Raw genomic sequence first — 21,770 nt, 5'->3', positions numbered from 1 at the left:
CCTCAGCAAGTTTGGGAAACGCATCCAGCGTAAAAGTAGGGAAAATCCACTGAAGCTTGTTCTCAACGACATCGAGAAGCTGTACATCGGCGTATGAGATCTTGTCGCCGAGAGAGAACTTGCCTTCAATCAAGTTTTCAAGAGCACGAAAGGTCTTGGGCACAGTCTCCTCAATGAACACCTTCATCTTCTGCGCCTTCTCAGCCTCATCTGGTGTCTTGAACATGAATTCAACAAACGGATCATCCAAATCGTTCAAAGAGCAGGAAAACATGTCTAGCTTCAGAGCGTCAACCGGGTCATTCGGGTACAGACCCGCGAGCTTGGCAGCATAGTGAGCGATCGCCGTACTCTGCGCGTAGACTACGCCATCCACCTCCAGGATGGGCAGTTGTCCGAGCGGTAGCGTGGGCTTCAGAGCGGGGAAGTCAGGAAACTGGACACGCTCGTCCACGAAAGCAACGTCACCGTAGTGGAAGAGCATACGCGGGAGCTCGGCACGGCTTTTAATGTCGAAGTAGGTGAGCTTGAGTTGAGGTTGGGCCATGATAAACGGAGAAACTTGAGCCTTGAGCGGGGTTGCTTGTGTGCAGCTTAGTAGATTCGCGAATGAAGAGATATGTTGGTTTTGGGCCGAAACCAACGTATCTACAGCTACTCAGAACCCGAACTTGCTGGCGCAGTCAACAGAGCAGCACCTTTCTGTTCTCGATATTCCACTGGTATACGGAACAGCTCGCGTAAACGTCCTAGACTAAGTTGACGAATCATGATGTATTAATAAGTTGACGAATCATGATTATGGTAACTATGCTCGTTCCAGTGTTTTAGACAAGAAAGACGAAGTTGCCTCCACTGGTGGCAACTTATTACCGCCCCAGAGCTTCACGCACATTACCTCCTCCACTACGATTTCTGATCATTAGTACAACTGGCCAGTTGCTCCTTTGTCGGGCAGACAAATACTGAAAACTGACGTCTGTGAATTCTAGAACAGGTAAGATTCTCCTCTGTCGGAGTTCCTACACGAGAACTGAAAATAACTCGATTGCATTACCTAGCATTGGATGTAACCTTGGTGTGCTTGAATTTTGACAAAGTGACTCGCTTGTGAGTCAATGTCAGCAATACCTGTTAGGGACCACTTTGCTCTAGTACCGTAATAATCGGGTCCAGTGCGACGAACGGTTTGAGTGCAACACCGGCAGACGTATGGGTGACAATCCCTCCCCTCCTAAAAAGTATTAAGAAAAGACTTAAAAAAAACTTGCGTTTAACGTCTATTGATCGTTATCTTCCTCCTCGTCAGTGATGGTCATCTCTGGCAGTGGTTGTGGGAATGTCCGAAACACACCATGCTCATCGCGGGGACCAATTGGCAAGAGCTTCGCCTTTCGAAAGCCCTTCACGATTGACTTAACCTTTACGAGATCCCATGCTTTGGCTACGAGAAAAGAGAGCATGACGCGTCTTTCTGCAGCGTTAGCAGGGAACGGATGATCGATGTGGTATTTCAGATAGAGATCCCTGCAGTACCATTACAGCGTCAGTTAAAATTAAAATAATTATCCATAGAAATACTCACTGGATTTTCTTCTTGAAAGAGGCCATCACGGTTACGTCCATGGGCTGACACAGTCCAGTAACTCCCGGAGGAATATACTGAACTTGGGTGGCGCAGTCGTCCTCGAGGGTCTGCCGAATGCTTGCCATTTTGTGAACCTTGAGACTGTCGAGTAGCAGCATCCGGCAGACTTTGACACTAGGACGCCAAGTCTAAACACATTGTTAATAAAAAGCCAGAAATAAAAAAGTAGCAATATCAAACCTTAGCGATCCACTCCTTCATAATGGCATGGTCGCACCATGCCTTCATCTGCACGATGTGCTCCACCGCAGCACTGCCAAACGATGAAGCCGTCACTTCATCTGCAACGCGGCAACCAGGTACGCCAGCAAAAACCACAAACGGTGGCAACTTTTAGCCGGTTTCCGACACACATAAAAATACGCTGCAACGCCCTCCATTTTCCGCACTACCTTGTATTATGTCCACATTTCTTGTCCCGCGATAATCGATAGTAAACTTGCCGGGGTTATCCATGAAGAGAACCGTTTGGTCCATGTTGAAAAGACCCGAGTATTTGCATTGTAGGATGTATGAAACGATAGAACACCATCCATTTCAACTGCCACATTCACGGAATTAGCAAAGGAATCAGTCAATTCCCAAAAAAAGACAAAACTTTTTGTGTTCAAAACCAGATAAATTTCTTCATGAAAACTAACCAGCATTTCACTTCTCCTCTTGCTGCCCTTGTGGGTTATTCGGCGCACCACAAGTCGGTTTCGCTTAAGGAAGCGCGCAGTACACGATCGCAGCGCAGGGTATTTGCGCACTCGAACATTATCTGGATCAAATTTAGCGATCATTAATATGAGGCACTTCGTGGTTACGCAAAGTTTGCGATTCTTTCTTACCTCGGCTACATAATCTAGAAGTCTAAAACACGAGAGTTAATTTTTAACCAAAGATAGTCGAACAAACAAACGTTTTACGAACCTTTTCTCTAAAACGGGATTTCGTACGCGAAGAGCTTCATGGCTGCTCGTACGCACGTAGAACGTGCTACCAGTCTTTTTACCAGCGGCTAGCGCAGCAACTGGTTTTCTCCACCGGTACACAGATGACCGGTGGACGCCCAGCCGCATAGCAACAGACACAACAGAAGCCGTTTTAGAGGCCTCAGCACCCTGTACACGAGCATCATCAGCAAAATGTAAAAAAACGAGTATCGAGCACAACTTCCGAGAGACCGCACCTTCAGCTTCGTCTTGTTATTGTTCTTCGGGTTCTTGTTCACTTTCTTTTGTGACTGCGATGGCGCGAGGGAGGTACCGCAACCAACCGAGCGAACTCTTTGAAAAACCTTACGAGGTTTTTTGCTTCACCTGGGAAACTGGGCCCGATTATTATGGTACACCGACAATTCAATAACCGGGACCAAAAGAGCAAATAGCAAGTGGTAGAGACTACGAATCCTCTGCTGTACATATATTTCCGGCAGTGTGGGGCCATGTACAAAATGTGCCGCTGGCCGCAAGGTTGCATGAAAAAGCTAGGAACTGGACTGGTTGTCGGGAATACAGCATTGATCACGGCGCACTGCGTTGAAAGGCCGAAGTACATATAGCCACTGACTAGTAGCCACTGATGGGATGCTGGGGACACACTCCCAGTGTTTCGAACTGATACAGTGATCGCAAAGTACGATGTTTCAAGGCCCAAGGATCTAAAAAGGCCGAGTGTTGAGGAGAGCAACACCTCTTCTAGTGGCGATCGCAACGAGATGACAATGGGTGGAAGCACGGTTTTATTGACTGGCGTTTTCGGGAATATGCGGCGGCCACGACGGAAGCGCATTCGCAAAGTCGGCTCCGTGCCGTACTCAACAGACTTGCAGCGTCGTAGAAGAGCGGAGCTTGTATCGCTGCGGTCGGAGGCTCAGGACCTTGAAGACAAGCTGGCTCAGCTACGCCGACAGTACGCTGGGAAAGTTACGTCTTCGACCGAGAAGAAGTGCGAAAAGTGGTGTAGGATCGCAGAAATCGCGCTCAAGGAACGTCAATGCTCCGAGCACACAAATCAACAGTTGAAGGAACGCGTGTCGAGGATGCTGGGGACACCCTTTCAGCGCATGTAGACTCTTGGGCGTTGAAACGTGGTAGGGGCCTTGACCGGCAACTAATGGCCTATCCTACGCCGAATGTGGCAACTGCTAAAATTGCTCACGGACAGTCGGTCGGAGACCGACCACTGATTCGTGCTCGTCGTACATGTAGTTGCACTATTACAGCACGCTATGCTGCTTGTAATCTCGGTCCGGAAGTCTGCGGGTGCAAGTTACAGTTCACCGTTGACCACGTACATACGTTGCCGTTCGTGCCGCACAGAGTTCGTGCAGTCCGCCCTCCGCATAGAAGAGGCTCGAGTGTTGATACCTTCATGACATCCGCCCTTAATCATACTGAATCTAGCTTTGTGTTTAACAGTTGAAGACGGGGTGATTCACATGAAAATCAACCGCCGCCATTGCTGCGTGGATGCATTTTGCTGGACAACTGAACTTGCGATTGTGACGTCGGCGGCACCCGAGGGCATGTGGATGAAGTCCCAGCTATTCCCATCCTGCTGGAAGGCGGCCCGAGTTTCATGAGCGTTTCGGCGCAGTCACCTCATTCCCCAAGTTGCCAAGCTCAAGACATCGCTAGCGATCGAGTCGCGCGTGGCCAGCATGTGTGGAGGCAAGAAAGAGGCGTCTTCGGAGCCGCTCAAGTGGTATGAGAACTGCCTGTGGCAACCCAAGCTCATGTACGCCATCTCCAACGTGCAGCAGTCGTCGGTTGCCATCTTCCTGGTCGTGTACTACCAGCAGACGGCTGGCTTCTCCAAGGTACAGATCGGTTTGCTGCAGACACTGCCCTGCGTCTGTGCCATGGTGTCACCCCCCATTTGGGGAGCCGTCGCCGACTACATCCGCAACCAGCGACTCGTGCACAACTTCTGCATCATCACGGGCGGGCTGCTCATGTTCTCCATCCAGTACTTCTACTGGTCGTACCGTTGGACGCTCGCAGTTCTGGTGCTGGCCAACTTCCAGTCAATGCCCGCTGGGTCGCTCATGGATCACGCTGTCCTGGATATGATCGAGAAGGTTGGCGGAGAGTACGGCAAGCAAAGACTATTTGGCGCTGTTGGTTGGGGCACGGGCGCCTACATCACTGGCTTGGCGGTTGCTGCTGCAGGCATCTCGTGGGCATTCAACATTAGCCTCATCTTCATGTTTGCCTCACTTTTGGTGCTGCGCACGATCCCGTCAGTCAAGCACGGCCACCACGGCGATACCCACTCTGCGATGGAGGAAGGTGGCAAGAGCTCTCGCCAGCCCTCGTTTGCGGACAACATGCGCCGCATTTGCCAGAAGAAGGACGTGATCATGCTCCTTCTCGTTGTGTGTTTCATGGGACTCATGTACGGTGTGCTGTCGAGCTTTCTGGCCCTGAATCTGTTCAACTTGTCTGGCGGCAACGCACAGATTGTGGGTATTGCCATCATGTGTGAGACCATCTCGGAGCTGCCGGCCTTCTTCTTCTCGCACGCTATTATCAAGAAGCTGGGCACAGTGAAGGTGCTGCTGGTCTCCATCGCTGCCTACGCGCTCCGTATTACGTACTACGCGGTCATGACTAATGCCTGGAGCGCCATCCCGTTCGAGTTCCTGCACGGGTGCACCTTTGGTCTGGCGTGGGCTGCCTGCACGCAGTACATTTACGCCGCTGCTCCTAAGGGCTGCGAGGGGACGGTCATGGGTCTTCTGAACGCGATGCAGAACGGTTTGGCTCGTGCCGTGGGCACCATGGTCGGCGGATACTTCTACCAGCACTACGGTGCGCGGGTGATGTGGGCCGTCACCGACCTGGGCGTGCCTCTGGCGCTCATTTTCCTGTCTGCGTTTGCCTACCTCAAGAGCGAGAGCGACGAGGTGCTCTCGGGCGACGACGTCGAGGCCGAGGAGTCCGAAATGTTCTCGCCGCACCACCACTCCAAAGCGATCAGCTCTGGCGCCTCGTCCTACGACGAGTTCTGAGTAGAGCGAGTGACAACCTACTAGTAAGCCGACGGAGCAGTCCGTACAATACATTTTCCACTTCCGAAAGCATCGTTCTGGTAGTCGATCACAATTCATGTAGCCATGTGCATTGTACATCATACAATTTCCTGCGAGTCGCCCACTGAAAAATTGTCATCTGTAGCCTACAGATACAGACTGCACCGTAGACACTTTACCACCGCTCATCCAGGATCAGTGTTGGCTGGGATGGATGTGGACGACTTACTACGAGACTTGACCGAGTCAACCCTGACGCTGGAGGAGGCACTGGAGCTTATCGACACTTGTGACGTCGCCCCCGGTCTCGACTCCACCGATCTCCCTACTTGCAACGACTTTGAGGCCTCTCAAGCGGCAGTCACCGATGTGCTCACGAAGCCAAAAAAGCGTGTGCGAAACCCACTGAACGACGTCCGTAGGCGGCAGAGGAGGAAGGCGGAGCGCCAGCAGCTTAAGGATCAAGTGCAGGAATACGAAGCTCTGGTGGAGCGGCTAAAACGCTGCAGACAAACCCAAGCCAGCGACGGCGACTCCATTGAGACCAGAGCGTTAACACAGCAGCCAACATGGCTGCACGCAGCCATCGAAGAGGAGCGGAAACGGCGTCATGCTGAACGAGTTAATGCCAAGCTAAAGGCTCTACTGGTTGAAAGGCTGCAAGCAACTGGGGTGGTCCGTGATGCGCTGAAGAAGGAGAAAATGCTGCTTTCGGTGAGTTTGGATTGTCCGAGTTGTCAGCTTCAACCCCTTTAACTCGTTTTGCTCGGGTTTTCTGTTAGAAAATCGAATCAGCGGAGAAGTTGATCCTTCCAACCCCATCCAGAGCGTTGAAGTCGTGCTTATTGGAGGCCGACAGCACGTTTTCAGGGCTCAGTCGGGCTCTCCAACACGTCTTCGACACCACTGATACGGTGTTTCGTTCATTCCCTACTAGTAGCTTTGAATCTCTGCAATCGATTTCGCGGGTCAAGCAGCGAGACCAATCCAGCGGGCCGTGTATTGAACTACTAACCACTACTCCACTAGCTTGTGACCTCCAAACTGCGAAAAACGTGTTGTGGGAAGTTATCGCTGACAAGAAGTGGCCTGCTGACCAAAATGCATTCGATCTGAAGGTACATTTACATTCCGACCTATTTTTGCTGGCATTAGGTACTAAACTTCTCTTGCATTTGTCAGGCGAAGGAGAGCTCTAGTGAATCGATGGAACTGAAGTTCTCGATGGGTCTTGAACAAAGTCAGCTCAGCCTAGACGGTGCTACCTTTCTTCAAAGGAAAGACGAAGAGGATCGTACCGTCATAGCTTGGACGTCCATAATTCAGCATGCGTACGAACAACTTCGATTTCAGTCGCAGGGATGGATTGTTGTCTTGAAATCGCCGATCAATCCTCACGCAGCCTCCAGTATACGAACATGCTGCCAAATTTCAGCAACCAGCGCCAGCCTTATCAGTTCTTCATCTGTGAACCTCCAGAACTCGATCCTGCGTTCTATGGGCCACCGCGTGAAGAGCAGAATCGAGAGCGTTCAGCAGAGTCTCGTGGAGAAAGCGGGATCACCAGGGAGTTCCGGTTTGATTTTCATCTGAGCAATTTTAGGCGTAATATATGTAGTCGTATGATGGGGGCGTCGGCAATGTTGGACGGTTCGCGCCACGCGGTTTTCTACTGTAGAACTCCTTCGATGTCCCTTAATTCAATGCATAATGTGCATAATCTTTCCGATTGAATAATCTCTCGCCATCTTATCGCTGAAGCAAGTTACATTCCGGCAAGATGGACGAAGCCAGCACGTTATCTGAAGTGCTCACCTTTCTCGACGGTATTGACACGGCCGAAAGCGATTCCAGCTCTATTGCTTCGTTGGGGGAGAGCGATGCAAGCGTTTCTAGCCATGGTGTGACTACCCCCTTGCAGCCGCAGCTAAGACAGTCCAAGCTGAAGGAGGACCGAAGACGCAAGGACGGCCCTGTGAGGTACACGACAAGCCTTCAGCGCCGTAAGAAGGCCGAGCTGAAGTCATTGAGAGAGGAAGCGCGGAAGTTGAACGCGCAACTGGAAAAGCTACAACTGTCCCGCCTCAATCACATTGGTATAGCTCCAGATACCGCGCAACAGCCTCAAAACGGCCACCTCAGCGTTTGGCGAAGTCTCGCAACGATCGAGAGTGAAGGACGTGAACGCGCGGAGCGTACCAATCGCGAGTTAAAAGCAATCATGGCAAACCAGCTGAGAGTCCACGCCTCCATCCAGAAACTCCTTGGACGCAGCAACGTGCTTGAGGTACGTTTGTGCTGTCGTGCTGCTGGTCCCCAAAGTATTTGGCCTCTCCTAACGAGGTCGCGCTTTGTTGTAGGGAATGGATTTTGTTTTCCAACGGCAACCCACATATGATCAGCCTCTTCCTCCACTTGACTTCAGCGATGCGATCCTGTCAGATCTTTCCAATAGCTTGGGCGCGTTGCGACTGGAAGTAGATCAAGTCTTCCCCGCATTGGGCGGCAACCTTGCAATCGCTTGCAGCAGTCAAACTAAACAGCACGAAACTCGTGGCAACTGCTTCGAGACCAGCTCAATCACCCCACTGGCATGCTCAGTGCAGAACACAGGAATGAAATTATGGCATCACATCACGACCAAGAAAAACGAGGACGTACAGAAGTCCTTCCGCTTTGTATGCCATCGCACTGGGTTTGAAGGGCAATGTGCATGTTCTAACGGCTGCTTGCTCTGCTTCTGTGGCTATGTAGGTGCGGACCAGAAATTCTAACTGTGTCGAGCGGAACTGCATGGCATCGTTGCCAGACGGAAACGATACTGTGCTGCATCTTGACGGTGTGAATATCGTTCGCAAGTATGAAGAAGCAAACCGAACCGTCTTGGTTGGGACGACGACGTGGTTTCTTCCCACGGGAGGGCTTCAGTTTGAAGATCACCACTGGACAATCATTTCTCCGTCCCCGACAGACCCCCAGCACGCATCCGTGGTTCAGAGCTGCTATCAATTGCGAGTAAAGCACGTGGACACTGCGTCGGTTCTACCAGTCGACTTAGCTCGAGTGGAAGGTGTCGTGCTGCCTTCGATCGGTAAGAAGCTCCGCAACGTGCTCCAGTTGCAGCAGAACGTGCTGCTTGAGAATGCTGATCCAGTTACTGAAGCGTTGTAACGCGTACTTAAAGCTGTATATCGTGCACGAGTCGCCGTTCGCCGAAGTCCCGCATTTCTTCCTTTTAGTCTCAATCCCACAGTGCATGAAAGAAACGAAGATTTACATTCAGTTGGCTTCATATTGATGTGCAGAACGCTTGTAAACGAATTGAGAGCAATGCATGTGTACACGGTGTGATCTCGTTCGAAAATGGATCCAGGGCGGCTTTACTCTCGGCGCTTCCGTTGCTGTAGCGCCTGGTCCAGGAGCACGTTTTCAATCATTTCATTACTGGCAGAAATGTTGGCAGCGGTCGAGCTCAGCACAAACTCAGTCAGTGCGCCGGTTTTGGCGTCTTCATTCAGCGTTTGGTCGGACAAATCCGGAGTAATGATGTAGCACGTTTGCACTAGTGTGAAGTCGTCGTCATCGGTGCTGTCGTAGCTGTGAGCACGCGGCTTGATCACCACGTAGCCTTTCTCCTGGAAATGAATACCGGCGAACCGTTTGTTGGAGAACTCGAGCGGCTCAATGTGTGAGCGCCACACCACCACGACACGGTCTTCCTCGACATAGCGACGCAGAATCTGCTTGACATTGAACTCCGCGGTGGTCTTGCTTTTGGCATCATACATCTCCATGCCGAAGCACTCCACCATCGTATCCTCTGTCGACTCAATCGAGCCGGCGGATTTGGAGTGATACCAACGATACGGGATATCTGTCCCCTTAAAGTGTTGCCAAACGGCCTCGCCCGTAGCATGCATGCCGAATGGCAACATCTTGTTGGCGAAGATCTCGAGGTACATACCGTTGACACCGTCGCGCATCTGAGCGTCGCTCTCCGGGGCCTCTGTGCGACCAAGACCATTGGCCTCAAACACAGCATCAACTTCACGGTACGACGCCTCGACACCAGCCAGCAGTGTTTCGAAGATCCTTGCGTCGGCACGACGGTCAGACGACTTAGGCACGCCGTTCGTGTGCTTGGTGCGCTTGTTGCTTCCGCAGGATTCCATGGCACGCAGGACCGAGCGCTTCCTGAGGATCTGCTCCATACTCTTGGCAATCTTGATCTGGCCTTCGAGCACCATCTTGAGCCGAGCGTTCTCCCGCTCGGCCTTCACTCGGCGCTCCAGTTGACGAGCACACATCTTCTCCCAGACCCGGGGAACCCCGTCTTCCAAGCTGTGGCTCGCCGCCAAGGCGGTGGTGGAGCTGGCTGCAGCCTCCTCTTCGGGAGGTGAGGTGCCGACTTTGCTGTCCTTTATCTCCTGCAGCTTCTGTAGCTCCACCTCCATGTCGACCACCTTCCTACGCAGGTAGAGCAGCTCCAGCTTGCGTTCATCGCGCGCCTTGTTGGGGTTGTAGCTGAGAGGTTTCTTGCGCACGTAGGGCTTCTTCTGGCTCGTGCTGCCAGCTTTGGTGGTGGCTGCCTTCGGAGGCTGTGCTAGTGAAGAGGTGGCTGGCGGCTGAGGAGGACACGGGAAGACCTGGTGGCGCTTGGAGCGGCGCTGCGAGATGAACTTCGGGGTGGGGATGGCAGCCGCCCAGCTGACGTTCTTGACGGCCTTGTCGGCCACTGCAGGCAGCTCCGCACTCAGCGCGTCCAGCACCGCAGCGGCCTCGGGGTCTTCCAGCGACGGGAGCACTGCATCGTCGTTGGGTTCGGCGTCCTTGTTGCTAACTTCAACGTCCTTTCGGCTCGTCGCCTCAGCTGCTGTAGCACTGCAGGCCTTTTGCTGCTCGTCCAGGAACGCCAGCGCCGCGGCCAGTGCCTCGTCCGCCTCGCCTTCCAGCAGGAACGCCATCTTCTTGAGCTGTTACCACCGACGGCGCCGCTTGAAGAATGGCTCAGCCGCTGAGCCGCTGAGCCGCTGAGCCAGCGCGCCAGCGGCTTGCATCTCGGTTTTGTGATGAGTGGACGATTCTTGTGGCACACAGGCGTGCGCCTGGTCCATGATGATTACATGTATGATGCTTTACGGCCTTACGTGTTCGCTGATTGTCATCGCCAGGACATCCTGTAACCAGTCTACCGGTGTCCCCGCCTAATTTGGACCTGCGTCGCGTTATATACCTCGCAGAGAACGAGCAGATTCAAATGTGAGTTGCACATGTCTGATCGAGGGATGTACTGAGTTAAATGAAAAGAAAAGTGAAACTGTCCCACCGCTTGCATGTGCAAGTTGCTGCTTGCAAGAACAAATGAGAGGCCCACAATGAAGATTAATTATTGCAACGTTGCTTCGCCGAGGCGTCGTCGCGGTCATTCATCAAAAATATTCATGTCGGTATCAACGAAGTCAAGCAAAAAGTCCAAAAAAGTGGTATATTCGCCTAACGTTTGGCCAGGTCACGGTGTTCAATATGGCTCGAGAGCACCCTCGCGATCTACACGCTCAAAGTTGAGGATAGCATCGACCGACACATTGTTGGCCTCGATCAGGAAAAGATCTGGACTCTACTGGTGTAAGTTGGGCATCGCAAGCTTGGGACGCAGATACACCAGACACTATTAGGAATTGCAGGAAGCATGCTGGTACAATATTACAACCGCAATGTCGATGCGCTGCATTCCTTATTGTAACTAGCATCAGTGTAAATGAGTACATTTCCATCTAATGGTTATGCGAAACCTGCACGAATTCTGCATCCTTGTAGACTCTTTTTTTTGGTCCCACCTGTATGCATTTGCATTTAATCGCGGCAGAGGAAATGCGCATAATCTTTCCGAGTGCATAATCTCTTCGCCAGCTTATCGCTTAAGCAAGTTACATTCCGGCAAGATGGACGAAGCCAGCACGTTATCTGAAGTGCTCACCTTTCTCGACGGTATTGACACGGCCGAAAGCGATTCCAGCTCTATTGCTTCGTTGGGGGAGAGCGATGCAAGCGTTTCTAGCCATGGTGTGACTACCCCCTTGCAGCCGCAGCTAAGACAGTCCAAGCTGAAGGAGGACCGAAGACGCAAGGACGGCCCTGTGAGGTACACGACAAGCCTTCAGCGCCGTAAGAAGGCCGAGCTGAAGTCATTGAGAGAGGAAGCGCGGAAGTTGAACGCGCAACTGGAAAAGCTACAACTGTCCCGCCTCAATCACATTGGTATAGCTCCAGATACCGCGCAACAGCCTCAAAACGGCCACCTCAGCGTTTGGCGAAGTCTCGCAACGATCGAGAGTGAAGGACGTGAACGCGCGGAGCGTACCAATCGCGAGTTAAAAGCAATCATGGCAAACCAGCTGAGAGTCCACGCCTCCATCCAGAAACTCCTTGGACGCAGCAACGTGCTTGAGGTACGTTTGTGCTGTCGTGCTGCTGGTCCCCAAAGTATTTGGCCTCTCCTAACGAGGTCGCGCTTTGTTGTAGGGAATGGATTTTGTTTTCCAACTGCAACCCACATATGATCAGCCTCTTTCTCCACTTGACTTCAGCGATGCGATCCTGTCAGATCTTTCCAATAGCTTGGGCGCGTTGCGACAGGAAGTAGATCAAGTCTTCCCCGCATTGGGCGGCAACCTTGCAATCGCTTGCAGCAGTCAAACTAAACAGCACGAAACTCGTGGCAACTGCTTCGAGACCAGCTCAATCACCCCACTGGCATGCTCAGTGCAGAACACAGGAATGAAATTATGGCATCACATCACGACCAAGAAAAACGAGGACGTACAGAAGTCCTTCCGCTTTGTATGCCATCGCACTGGGTTTGAAGGGCAATGTGCATGTTCTAACGGCTGCTTGCTCTGCTTCTGTGGCTATGTAGGTGCGGACCAGAAATTCTAACTGTGTCGAGCGGAACTGCATGGCATCGTTGCCAGACGGAAACGATACTGTGCTGCATCTTGACGGTGTGAATATCGTTCGCAAGTATGAAGAAGCAAACCGAACCGTCTTGGTTGGGACGACGACGTGGTTTCTTCCCACGGGAGGGCTTCAGTTTGAAGATCACCACTGGACAATCATTTCTCCGTCCCCGACAGACCCCCAGCACGCATCCGTGGTTCAGAGCTGCTATCAATTGCGAGTAAAGCACGTGGACACTGCGTCGGTTCTACCAGTCGACTTAGCTCGAGTGGAAGGTGTCGTGCTGCCTTCGATCGGTAAGAAGCTCCGCAACGTGCTCCAGTTGCAGCAGAACGTGCTGCTTGAGAATGCTGATCCAGTTACTGAAGCGTTGTAACGCGTACTTAAAGCTGTATATCGTGCACGAGTCGCCGTTCGCCGAAGTCCCGCATTTCTTCCTTTTAGTCTCAATCCCACAGTGCATGAAAGAAACGAAGATTTACATTCAGTTGGCTTCATATTGATGTGCAGAACGCTTGTAAACGAATTGAGAGCAATGCATGTGTACACGGTGTGATCTCGTTCGAAAATGGATCCAGGGCGGCTTTACTCTCGGCGCTTCCGTTGCTGTAGCGCCTGGTCCAGGAGCACGTTTTCAATCATTTCATTACTGGCAGAAATGTTGGCAGCGGTCGAGCTCAGCACAAACTCAGTCAGTGCGCCGGTTTTGGCGTCTTCATTCAGCGTTTGGTCGGACAAATCCGGAGTAATGATGTAGCACGTTTGCACTAGTGTGAAGTCGTCGTCATCGGTGCTGTCGTAGCTGTGAGCACGCGGCTTGATCACCACGTAGCCTTTCTCCTGGAAATGAATACCGGCGAACCGTTTGTTGGAGAACTCGAGCGGCTCAATGTGTGAGCGCCACACCACCACGACACGGTCTTCCTCGACATAGCGACGCAGAATCTGCTTGACATTGAACTCCGCGGTGGTCTTGCTTTTGGCATCATACATCTCCATGCCGAAGCACTCCACCATCGTATCCTCTGTCGACTCAATCGAGCCGGCGGATTTGGAGTGATACCAACGATACGGGATATCTGTCCCCTTAAAGTGTTGCCAAACGGCCTCGCCCGTAGCATGCATGCCGAATGGCAACATCTTGTTGGCGAAGATCTCGAGGTACATACCGTTGACACCGTCGCGCATCTGAGCGTCGCTCTCCGGGGCCTCTGTGCGACCAAGACCATTGGCCTCAAACACAGCATCAACTTCACGGTACGACGCCTCGACACCAGCCAGCAGTGTTTCGAAGATCCTTGCGTCGGCACGACGGTCAGACGACTTAGGCACGCCGTTCGTGTGCTTGGTGCGCTTGTTGCTTCCGCAGGATTCCATGGCACGCAGGACCGAGCGCTTCCTGAGGATCTGCTCCATACTCTTGGCAATCTTGATCTGGCCTTCGAGCACCATCTTGAGCCGAGCGTTCTCCCGCTCGGCCTTCACTCGGCGCTCCAGTTGACGAGCACACATCTTCTCCCAGACCCGGGGAACCCCGTCTTCCAAGCTGTGGCTCGCCGCCAAGGCGGTGGTGGAGCTGGCTGCAGCCTCCTCTTCGGGAGGTGAGGTGCCGACTTTGCTGTCCTTTATCTCCTGCAGCTTCTGTAGCTCCACCTCCATGTCGACCACCTTCCTACGCAGGTAGAGCAGCTCCAGCTTGCGTTCATCGCGCGCCTTGTTGGGGTTGTAGCTGAGAGGTTTCTTGCGCACGTAGGGCTTCTTCTGGCTCGTGCTGCCGGCTTTGGTGGTGGCTGCCTTCGGAGGCTGTGCTAGTGAAGAGGTGGCTGGCGGCTGAGGAGGACACGGGAAGACCTGGTGGCGCTTGGAGCGGCGCTGCGAGATGAACTTCGGGGTGGGGATGGCAGCCGCCCAGCTGACGTTCTTGACGGCCTTGTCGGCCACTGCAGGCAGCTCCGCACTCAGCGCGTCCAGCACCGCAGCGGCCTCGGGGTCTTCCAGCGACGGGAGCACTGCATCGTCGTTGGGTTCGGCGTCCTTGTTGCTAACTTCAACGTCCTTTCGGCTCGTCGCCTCAGCTGCTGTAGCACTGCAGGTCTTTTGCTGCTCGTCCAGGAACGCCAGCGCCGCGGCCAGTGCCTCGTCCGCCTCGCCTTCCAGCAGGAACGCCATCTTCTTGAGCTGTTACCACCGACGGCGCCGCTTGAAGAATGGCTCAGCCGCTGAGCCGCTGAGCCGCTGAGCCAGCGCGCCAGCGGCTTGCATCTCGGTTTTGTGATGAGTGGACGATTCTTGTGGCACACAGGCGTGCGCCTGGTCCATGATGATTACATGTATGATGCTTTACGGCCTTACGTGTTCGACCTGGAAGCTGATTGTCATCGCCAGGACATCCTGTTACCAGTCTACAGGTTTGCGCTATATACAGGTGCCCCCAAGCCTCCTTGGGGGTAGCGGGGCTCCCGGGCTCTTACGGGAAGCCCGAAAAGTCGCGACCGGGCTCCTTCGTTAAATAGGTTATGTGAAAGGAGCCCTCAAAAACTGTGAGAGCCCGGTGTTAAGGGCTCCCCTGCCAAGCAAGTTGCCTGTGTTAGATATAACGTTCATAGTTGGCTGCCTATTAAGCTTCTTCAGGTTCAGACCAATACGGGCGAGATCCACGCGATGGTGTTGGGCCGAGCCCAGGCTGACGGCCACCCCCTCGAGGTGCTGGAGGGAGTTGTGACGGACGTTGATGATGAAGGTCAGCTCGCGGTCGCTTGTATCCCGACCGAACAGGAGTGGGTTCGTCTAAAAACGCAGGTGTCGAGAATCGTGGATAACTTCTGGAACGAGACGCAGCGACTTGCAGCTGAGAATACATTGCTACAGAGCAATCAAGTAGAGCAAGCCAAAGAGTACCGCGCAGCGTTGGTAGCCATTCAAAATCATGCTCACAGCAGCACTGCAGAGCTAGCTGCGCATCAGCAATGGATCAAGGTTCAAATCCAGAAAGTCCTAGAAGATATCAGATGATCCGTCTGTGTTGCTCCCGGCAAGCGACATCACGCCGATCCGACAACACCACAGTCGGTAGTTAGTGCCACGGACGCGGCGTCATCCGACCCCTTTTGAATGTCAACGTAAACAGCTTGCAGCACAACTTCAACAGAGAAGACTAGCTCTTGCTAACCAAATATTAATACATGTCAGTTTTACTTTGCAAGTCCACCGCGCAGAGCGATAGCTCAGATCAAAGAATTCTTTAGTTCGGTTGAGCATCAAGACTCAAGCCCGAACATGGGACACCGTCGCTCGGTACGACACACGTCGTTCTCCGAGTTGACAGAAAACTTCGAACGCCTCAATGTAGAGACCGACAACGAAGCCGCCGACGCTGCACACCGTGCTGCAGCCGCCCGCCGAATGAGCGCTCCGATCATCAACCCGTTCGGTCCCGCGACACCGGTACCAGCCTCCCCGGGTGGTGTCAGCGACGTGTCCATGACCGACGTTTCGACCACAGTGCTGAATGCCCCGAATCTTCCAGCAGCCCCTGTCTACCGAGGGAGTACGTTTGAGGAGCTCCGAACCTTCATGCGGCAGTACGAGGCCTACACCATTGAGCTTTCGGCTTTCCAGACCCCCTCAAATCGACCGTTTGTCATGCCTGTCATGGCGTGTATCGACGGGGATACTCGTCGTCGCATTGCAATGTTCGAGTTCGGGTGTGCTCCCGAAACGATCACCGACGAACAGTGGGTGCAATATTTCCTGGAGGCCAACGTTCCGGTGGATAGAGACAACTACTTGACTATAGATGAAGCTATGAAGTCGCTGCGAATGAATGTCAAGTTGAAGGAGGCTCAGTCGCGTATGAACCAACTCCAGGCGGACATGTACAAGATTCTGGAGGCTCACAATCTTGGCGACGACATGTTCCGCAAGGCGCCGAGACGCATCGTGAGCTACCTATAGGCGCTACAGCCGGCCGGGTTTCGAGAAATTGTCCGGCATCAGCTCACCATGGAATCAAACAAGGAGATGAAGAAGCAAATTGTTCCATTCTGCAAGTGGGTCACCACAATGTTGGCCCAGTACATGCAGTGGAATGACGACGCGCGAGCCCAGAAGCCTGCACCAGAGGCAAAGCCAGGCCAGCGCCAGCAACGCGGTAAGCCGCCGCACCCGAGCACAAACAGCAGTTCAACGACGACCAGCAGTAAACCGAGCAGTGACCAGTCTACTACAGGTGACCGTAAGCGCCCTGCGCTACCATGCTTGAAATGTGCTTCTCCAGAGCACAGTGTGCGTCATTGCCCGCACGCGCAACCAGGCGAAGCAGAGAAGCTGATCGCGGAAGTGCGCGAAAGGAAGCAGGCAAAACAGCGTCTGCACACGAAAAAACTGTACGTACCTCCTGATGGTGGCGTCCCCTCTGGCAGCAGTTCCGAAGGGACACCGACAGCGCCCGGTCACGTTATTGCCGTTGCTGATGGGCTAGAGGTGACTGCAACTCTCCTCGACAGTGGGTCTGACGACACTCTCATTTCCCGCGCAGCTGTTGAGGCGCTACTGAAACTCGACCCGGGCCTCGACCTGCGCGACGCACCCACACCAGCGTATGGAAGACCGGTCGGGGGCCAGCTCGTTGTGCTATCTCGGCTCGCCCTGATACGCAAAGTGAGTCTAGCCACTTCAGCTGGGCCCCTATTGCTAAGCAACCTACGGTGCTGGGTGGACGAAACGGACGAGGAGCTCACCATTACGATTGGACGTCCGATGATGGAGCGGTTAGGATACTCGGTGGACGCGTTTTTGGTGGCAGCGCTTACAAACCAGCCGGAATACGACGGGGGAGGCGGCGCCCAGCTGCCACCTGACAGCTCGCCGGTGCTGAAGATGCAAAGACTCCAGTATCAGGCTTGCTACGACCCACCATCCAGCAGCGAAGCGACCCCATTGGAAGATTTTGCCCTCACGCCGACGTTCGAGAGCGATGACGTGGCCTCCCAGCGCGTTCAAGAGCTTTTTGTCAAGGGCTTAAAGGAGGCTGTCGCACGTGGGCTAAGCGATCGGGGTCTACTACGAATGAAAGCGTCGTTGGACAAGTACACCGACAATTTCCGTGTGCAGTTTGGTTTGGACCCGCCGGTTAAAGTTGCTCCACTCAAGGTTCGACTTAAGTCTGGTGCTACGCCCGTAAAATGCAAAGCTCGTCGATACCCGCTGCTCCACCGCATATTTCTGGACGCGCACGTGACGGAACTGCTCGACGCGATGCTGATTCGAGAGAACAACCGCAGTCGATGGTGCTCGCCACCACGCATCGTCCCGAAGAAGGACGTGGGAGACCTACGCATGACCATCGACGACCGCGCAGTAAATGCGTGCACAGAGGTCATGCCATTCCCCATGCCGCAGCTGGAAGTCGTGGTCACTCATGTCGAAGGCGCCACGGTTTTCTTTTCTTGCGATTGGTTTAAAGGCTACTGGCAGCTGCCTCTCGACCCCAAATCCCAAGAGCTCTACACGTTCATGACCCACCGAGGCATGTACACGCCCCTCCGTGTCCCCATGGGAGCCACCGATTCAGTCGCATTCTGCCAGCAAGCAGTAGAAGAGATCTTCCGAGACGAGATTAACCGCGGCGTCCTAGCATGGCTGGACGATTTGTTAGGGTACGCGGCGACGGAGGCAGAATTGTGTGACTTATTCGATAGGGTCATGCAGAAGTGTGCGGACTACGGCTTAAAGCTTCACCAAGGGAAGTACGTATTCTTCACGAAGATTATTAAGTGATGCGGTAGGGTGATATCCGCAGCCGGGGTGACGCATTGTCCGGATCGCATTCAAGGGCTTGTCAGCCACTTGTGCCCCGATTACAGCCGCTGACCTCCAACAACTGCTGTGTGCCGCTAACTGGATGCGAACCAGCATCTCGGAGTACGCGGACATCACGGGTCCGCTGTACAAGACGTTGGAGGTGGCCATGAAGATCACAGGCAGCCGAAAGACCAAGTTGGATGAATGCCAGTGGGGACAAGAGGAGACCGCCAGTCTCAACAATTTGAAGGACGCTCTAGCCCGAATTACGCCCCTCGCACACCCTCGAGCGGATTGGGATATGTGCCTATTCACCGACGCAAGCGCTGAGTATTGGGGAGCTGTAGCTACCCAGATACCACCAGGCGACCTGGAAAAGCCCCGAGGCGAGCAACGGCATGAGCCACTTGCATTCCTCAGTGGAAAGTTTGTAGGTGCTGCCAGTCGGTGGGCCATTGTGGAGAAGGAGGCGTTCGCTATAGTCGAAGCCTGTCAGCGCCTTGACTACCTCCTTCTGCGTCCCGGTGGTTTCACTATTTTTACGGACCATCGGAATTTGATTTACATCTTCAACCCGTACGCCATCGACGCTGGCATACATAGGTACCAAGCCGACAAGCTACAACGGTGGGCGCTCGGACTATCGTGCTTTAATTATGAGATCGAGCACGTAAGTGGCGAGGAGAATGTCTGGGGGGACCTACTTTCTCGGTGGGGTGCGCACAGAGACGACCCACCACCTAGCACGCTCCAACTTCGACAACTCGCTGTCGTCGATCAGGTTGCCCCACTCTAACAACCAGATTTTGAGTGGCCTACATCGACCGAGATACGCCACGTTCAAGATGAAGCCATCACACTTCGCGCTCCTGACGACGTGACTCTTGATTCTGAGCGAGACCTGTACGTGACCAACACAGGAAAGGTTTGGCTTCCTCCCGATGCTGGTGATCTTCATCAGCGTGTATGTGTTATCGGCCATGCCGGTGCCAGCGGTCACCGCGGTATCAAGGCCACATTGCACATGATCAAGGACATTTTCTACTGGCCGACAATGCCTACTGACGTCGAGGCATTCATTCGCGGATGCATTCACTGCCTGAGTACTGGAAACTCTCGCGAGCCTCGACCATTTGGGCCTACTCTCCGTGCTACGCAGCCCAACGAAGTCTTACATTTTGACTTTCTCAGCCTTCCAGCAAGTTCGACGGGCCTCCAATACGTGCTCGTCCTGAAAGACGGAATGTCCGGCTACACTGAACTCGTTGGGTGCCCCGCCGCCACGGCTGACGAAGCGCTATCTGCTCTTGTAGACTGGTTCAAGCGAGTTGGCATTGTGTACCAGTGGGTGTCTGACCAAGGCACCCACTTCAAGAACCAGCTGATCGGCAGCCTTCGCCGGCTATTTGGCGCCCAGCACCACTTTGTGACAGCCTATTGCCCCTGGGCGAACGGGTCTGTCGAAGTCGTAAATCGCTTGGTTTTAAAGGCCATGAAGGCCCTGCTGAGTGAGCGGAAGCTGCGGATCATGGACTGGCCAAGTTTACTACCTGTCGTCCAGTACAGTCTGAACACCATGCCCTCGGATCGCCTCGGCATGGTTGCCCCACTCACGGCTTTTACCGGTTTACCGGGGTCCTCTCAACTGCGAGCGATCGTGCGCGGCGACAATATCATCCATCTTAGTGAAGACCGCCTAGCCAATTTCCAGCAGCAGCACCTCACGCAGGTTAGAGGCGCCCTCGACGAGATGCACCGGTCTATGGCAAGCACGAGTGCCGCGAAAACGCAGTAGAGACGGGACCGCCACAACCAGCGCGTCGGGGTGGCAATGCCCAAATTTGAAGTTGGAGACTTCGTCCTGGCAGCTAGCGTCTTACCGCGCCGAAACAAGCTAGTTCTCTACTGGCACGGGTCCAAGCGTATCGTTGCTGCCGTAAACGACTACACTTTTCAAGTCCAGGACCTCGTCGCTCCGTATGGGATCACCCTGCATCATGCCTCAAGATTGAAGTTCTACCGTGATTCCCAGCGCGAGGTTACCGAAGACCTGCTCGACCACGTCCACCACGGCGCTGGGGGTCACCTGGTCGAGAAGCTACTGGACTGTCGCAAAGGCCCCGCCGACTACGAACTCAAGGTCCAGTGGGTTGGTCTCGACCCTCTCGAAGCGTCCTGGGAGCCTGCCCGCGTCATGCTTGAGGATATCCCGAAACTAGTCGAAGCCTACGTCGTCGCACACCCCAGGCACAGGGCCCTACAGGCGATGTGGAGAGCCCTACGCGAGTCTGTCGCGCCGACGCAGCGAAAACGGAGGGGGGGGGGAAGTGATCCGTCTGTGTTGCTCCCGGCAAGCGACATCACGCCGATCCGACAACACCACAGTCGGTAGTTAGTGCCACGGACGCGGCGTCATCCGACCCCTTTTCGCTGCAGCAAGACCTTCTTGTTGTAGCAAACGCACAGGCTGTTCGTTTGCTACACACAAGTTTGTTCAACAAGATCTGCAGCAATTGCGAGAGGGAGCAAGACTAGAATCGTTAGAAGTCAAGCAAATAATGGCGAAACAAGCGCTTACGGCCGAAATTGAACAGCTTAAATGTCGTCTGGCCGAATTAGAGACCAAAGCACCAACTTCGGATCTGTTGCGGCCTGCAGCAGGCCTAACCCACCATGCCAACGAACGTGATCACCACGACCACTCGGATTGCCTAAAGAAGTATCTGCTTGCAGAACTAAGTCGGGCATTGTACGCATCGCCAATCGCAAAAGCCCCAGATGTTCCAGCTGTTCTAGCAGGAACGAAAAAAATCCAAAAGGCCGCCAAAACAAGCAGACCTCCGCCACACAGTACAAAGGTTCAGCGGGCAATTACTCAAGCTCAAAGCAATGTCAGGCGACGTTCCGAACTAGCAGCACGCCAGCATGAATTCCTTGCCGACGTAATGAAGGATCCTGCGTGGAAACGATGAAGGTAACTCATTTAAAGACATTGAGTAGGTACACTAACGCTAACTGGAATGATAACATGTGGGTCTTGCAGATATTGATTCCTGGGCCATGTCGCGGCTGCGTCAATCCTTGATGAGATACACTGTTGTGAATATTTTTCACGGAGGTGTGGAGTAGCTCCCTCACAGAAATCTGCAACGTCGTCCTCGCACAAACCCGTCGCGCCCGCTGTCGGTAGGCGCGTCGGATATTCCCCGGGACTTGAGTAGCGTATCTCAGGATAGGGTAACGAGTAGCTTGAGCTTGGAGCGTGAAGTCTTCCTTACTGGGACGGTCCTGTCCTTGATCCGTCTTTTCTCCTTTCTTGCCCTTGAACACGTGCAGTTATCG

The 21,770-nt window shown here is 53.6% G+C and overlaps 4 protein-coding genes across 4 annotated transcripts; all 4 read left to right on the top strand.

Moving 5' to 3' along the window:
• Positions 1-4,295: 4,295 nt before the first annotated feature.
• IUM83_18526 (Major Facilitator Superfamily (MFS)) lies at positions 4,296-5,648 on the top strand (the record flags this gene model as incomplete). The annotated part of the gene is made up of 1 exon (XM_067943532.1): positions 4,296-5,648. One exon carries the CDS (start codon positions 4,296-4,298, stop codon positions 5,646-5,648), a length of 1,353 nt encoding a protein of 450 aa, XP_067792917.1.
• Positions 5,649-5,879: 231 nt separating this feature from the next.
• IUM83_18525 (uncharacterized protein) lies at positions 5,880-7,262 on the top strand (the record flags this gene model as incomplete). The annotated part of the gene is made up of 4 exons (XM_067943531.1): positions 5,880-6,383; positions 6,452-6,787; positions 6,852-6,927; positions 7,105-7,262. 4 exons carry the CDS (start codon positions 5,880-5,882, stop codon positions 7,260-7,262), a joined length of 1,074 nt encoding a protein of 357 aa, XP_067792916.1.
• An 8,640-nt stretch (positions 7,263-15,902) lies between these two features.
• On the top strand, positions 15,903-16,580 carry IUM83_18524 (uncharacterized protein; the record flags this gene model as incomplete). Its single annotated transcript, XM_067943530.1, has 1 exon — positions 15,903-16,580. The coding sequence occupies one exon, from the start codon at positions 15,903-15,905 to the stop codon at positions 16,578-16,580; it is 678 nt and encodes a 225-aa protein (XP_067792915.1).
• An 804-nt stretch (positions 16,581-17,384) lies between these two features.
• Positions 17,385-18,404, top strand: IUM83_18523 (Retrotransposon protein, Ty3-gypsy subclass; the record flags this gene model as incomplete). Its single annotated transcript, XM_067943529.1, has 1 exon — positions 17,385-18,404. The coding sequence occupies one exon, from the start codon at positions 17,385-17,387 to the stop codon at positions 18,402-18,404; it is 1,020 nt and encodes a 339-aa protein (XP_067792922.1).
• Between the last annotated feature and the right edge of the window lie 3,366 nt (positions 18,405-21,770).

The sequence above is a fragment of the Phytophthora cinnamomi genome (genome assembly GCF_018691715.1).
Source record: "Phytophthora cinnamomi strain GKB4 chromosome Unknown Contig32, whole genome shotgun sequence".
Classification (NCBI taxonomy): Eukaryota; Oomycota; class Peronosporomycetes; order Peronosporales; family Peronosporaceae; genus Phytophthora; species Phytophthora cinnamomi.
Note: the sequence above shows the minus strand (reverse complement) of the source record. Positions and strands in the feature narration are given on the sequence as shown.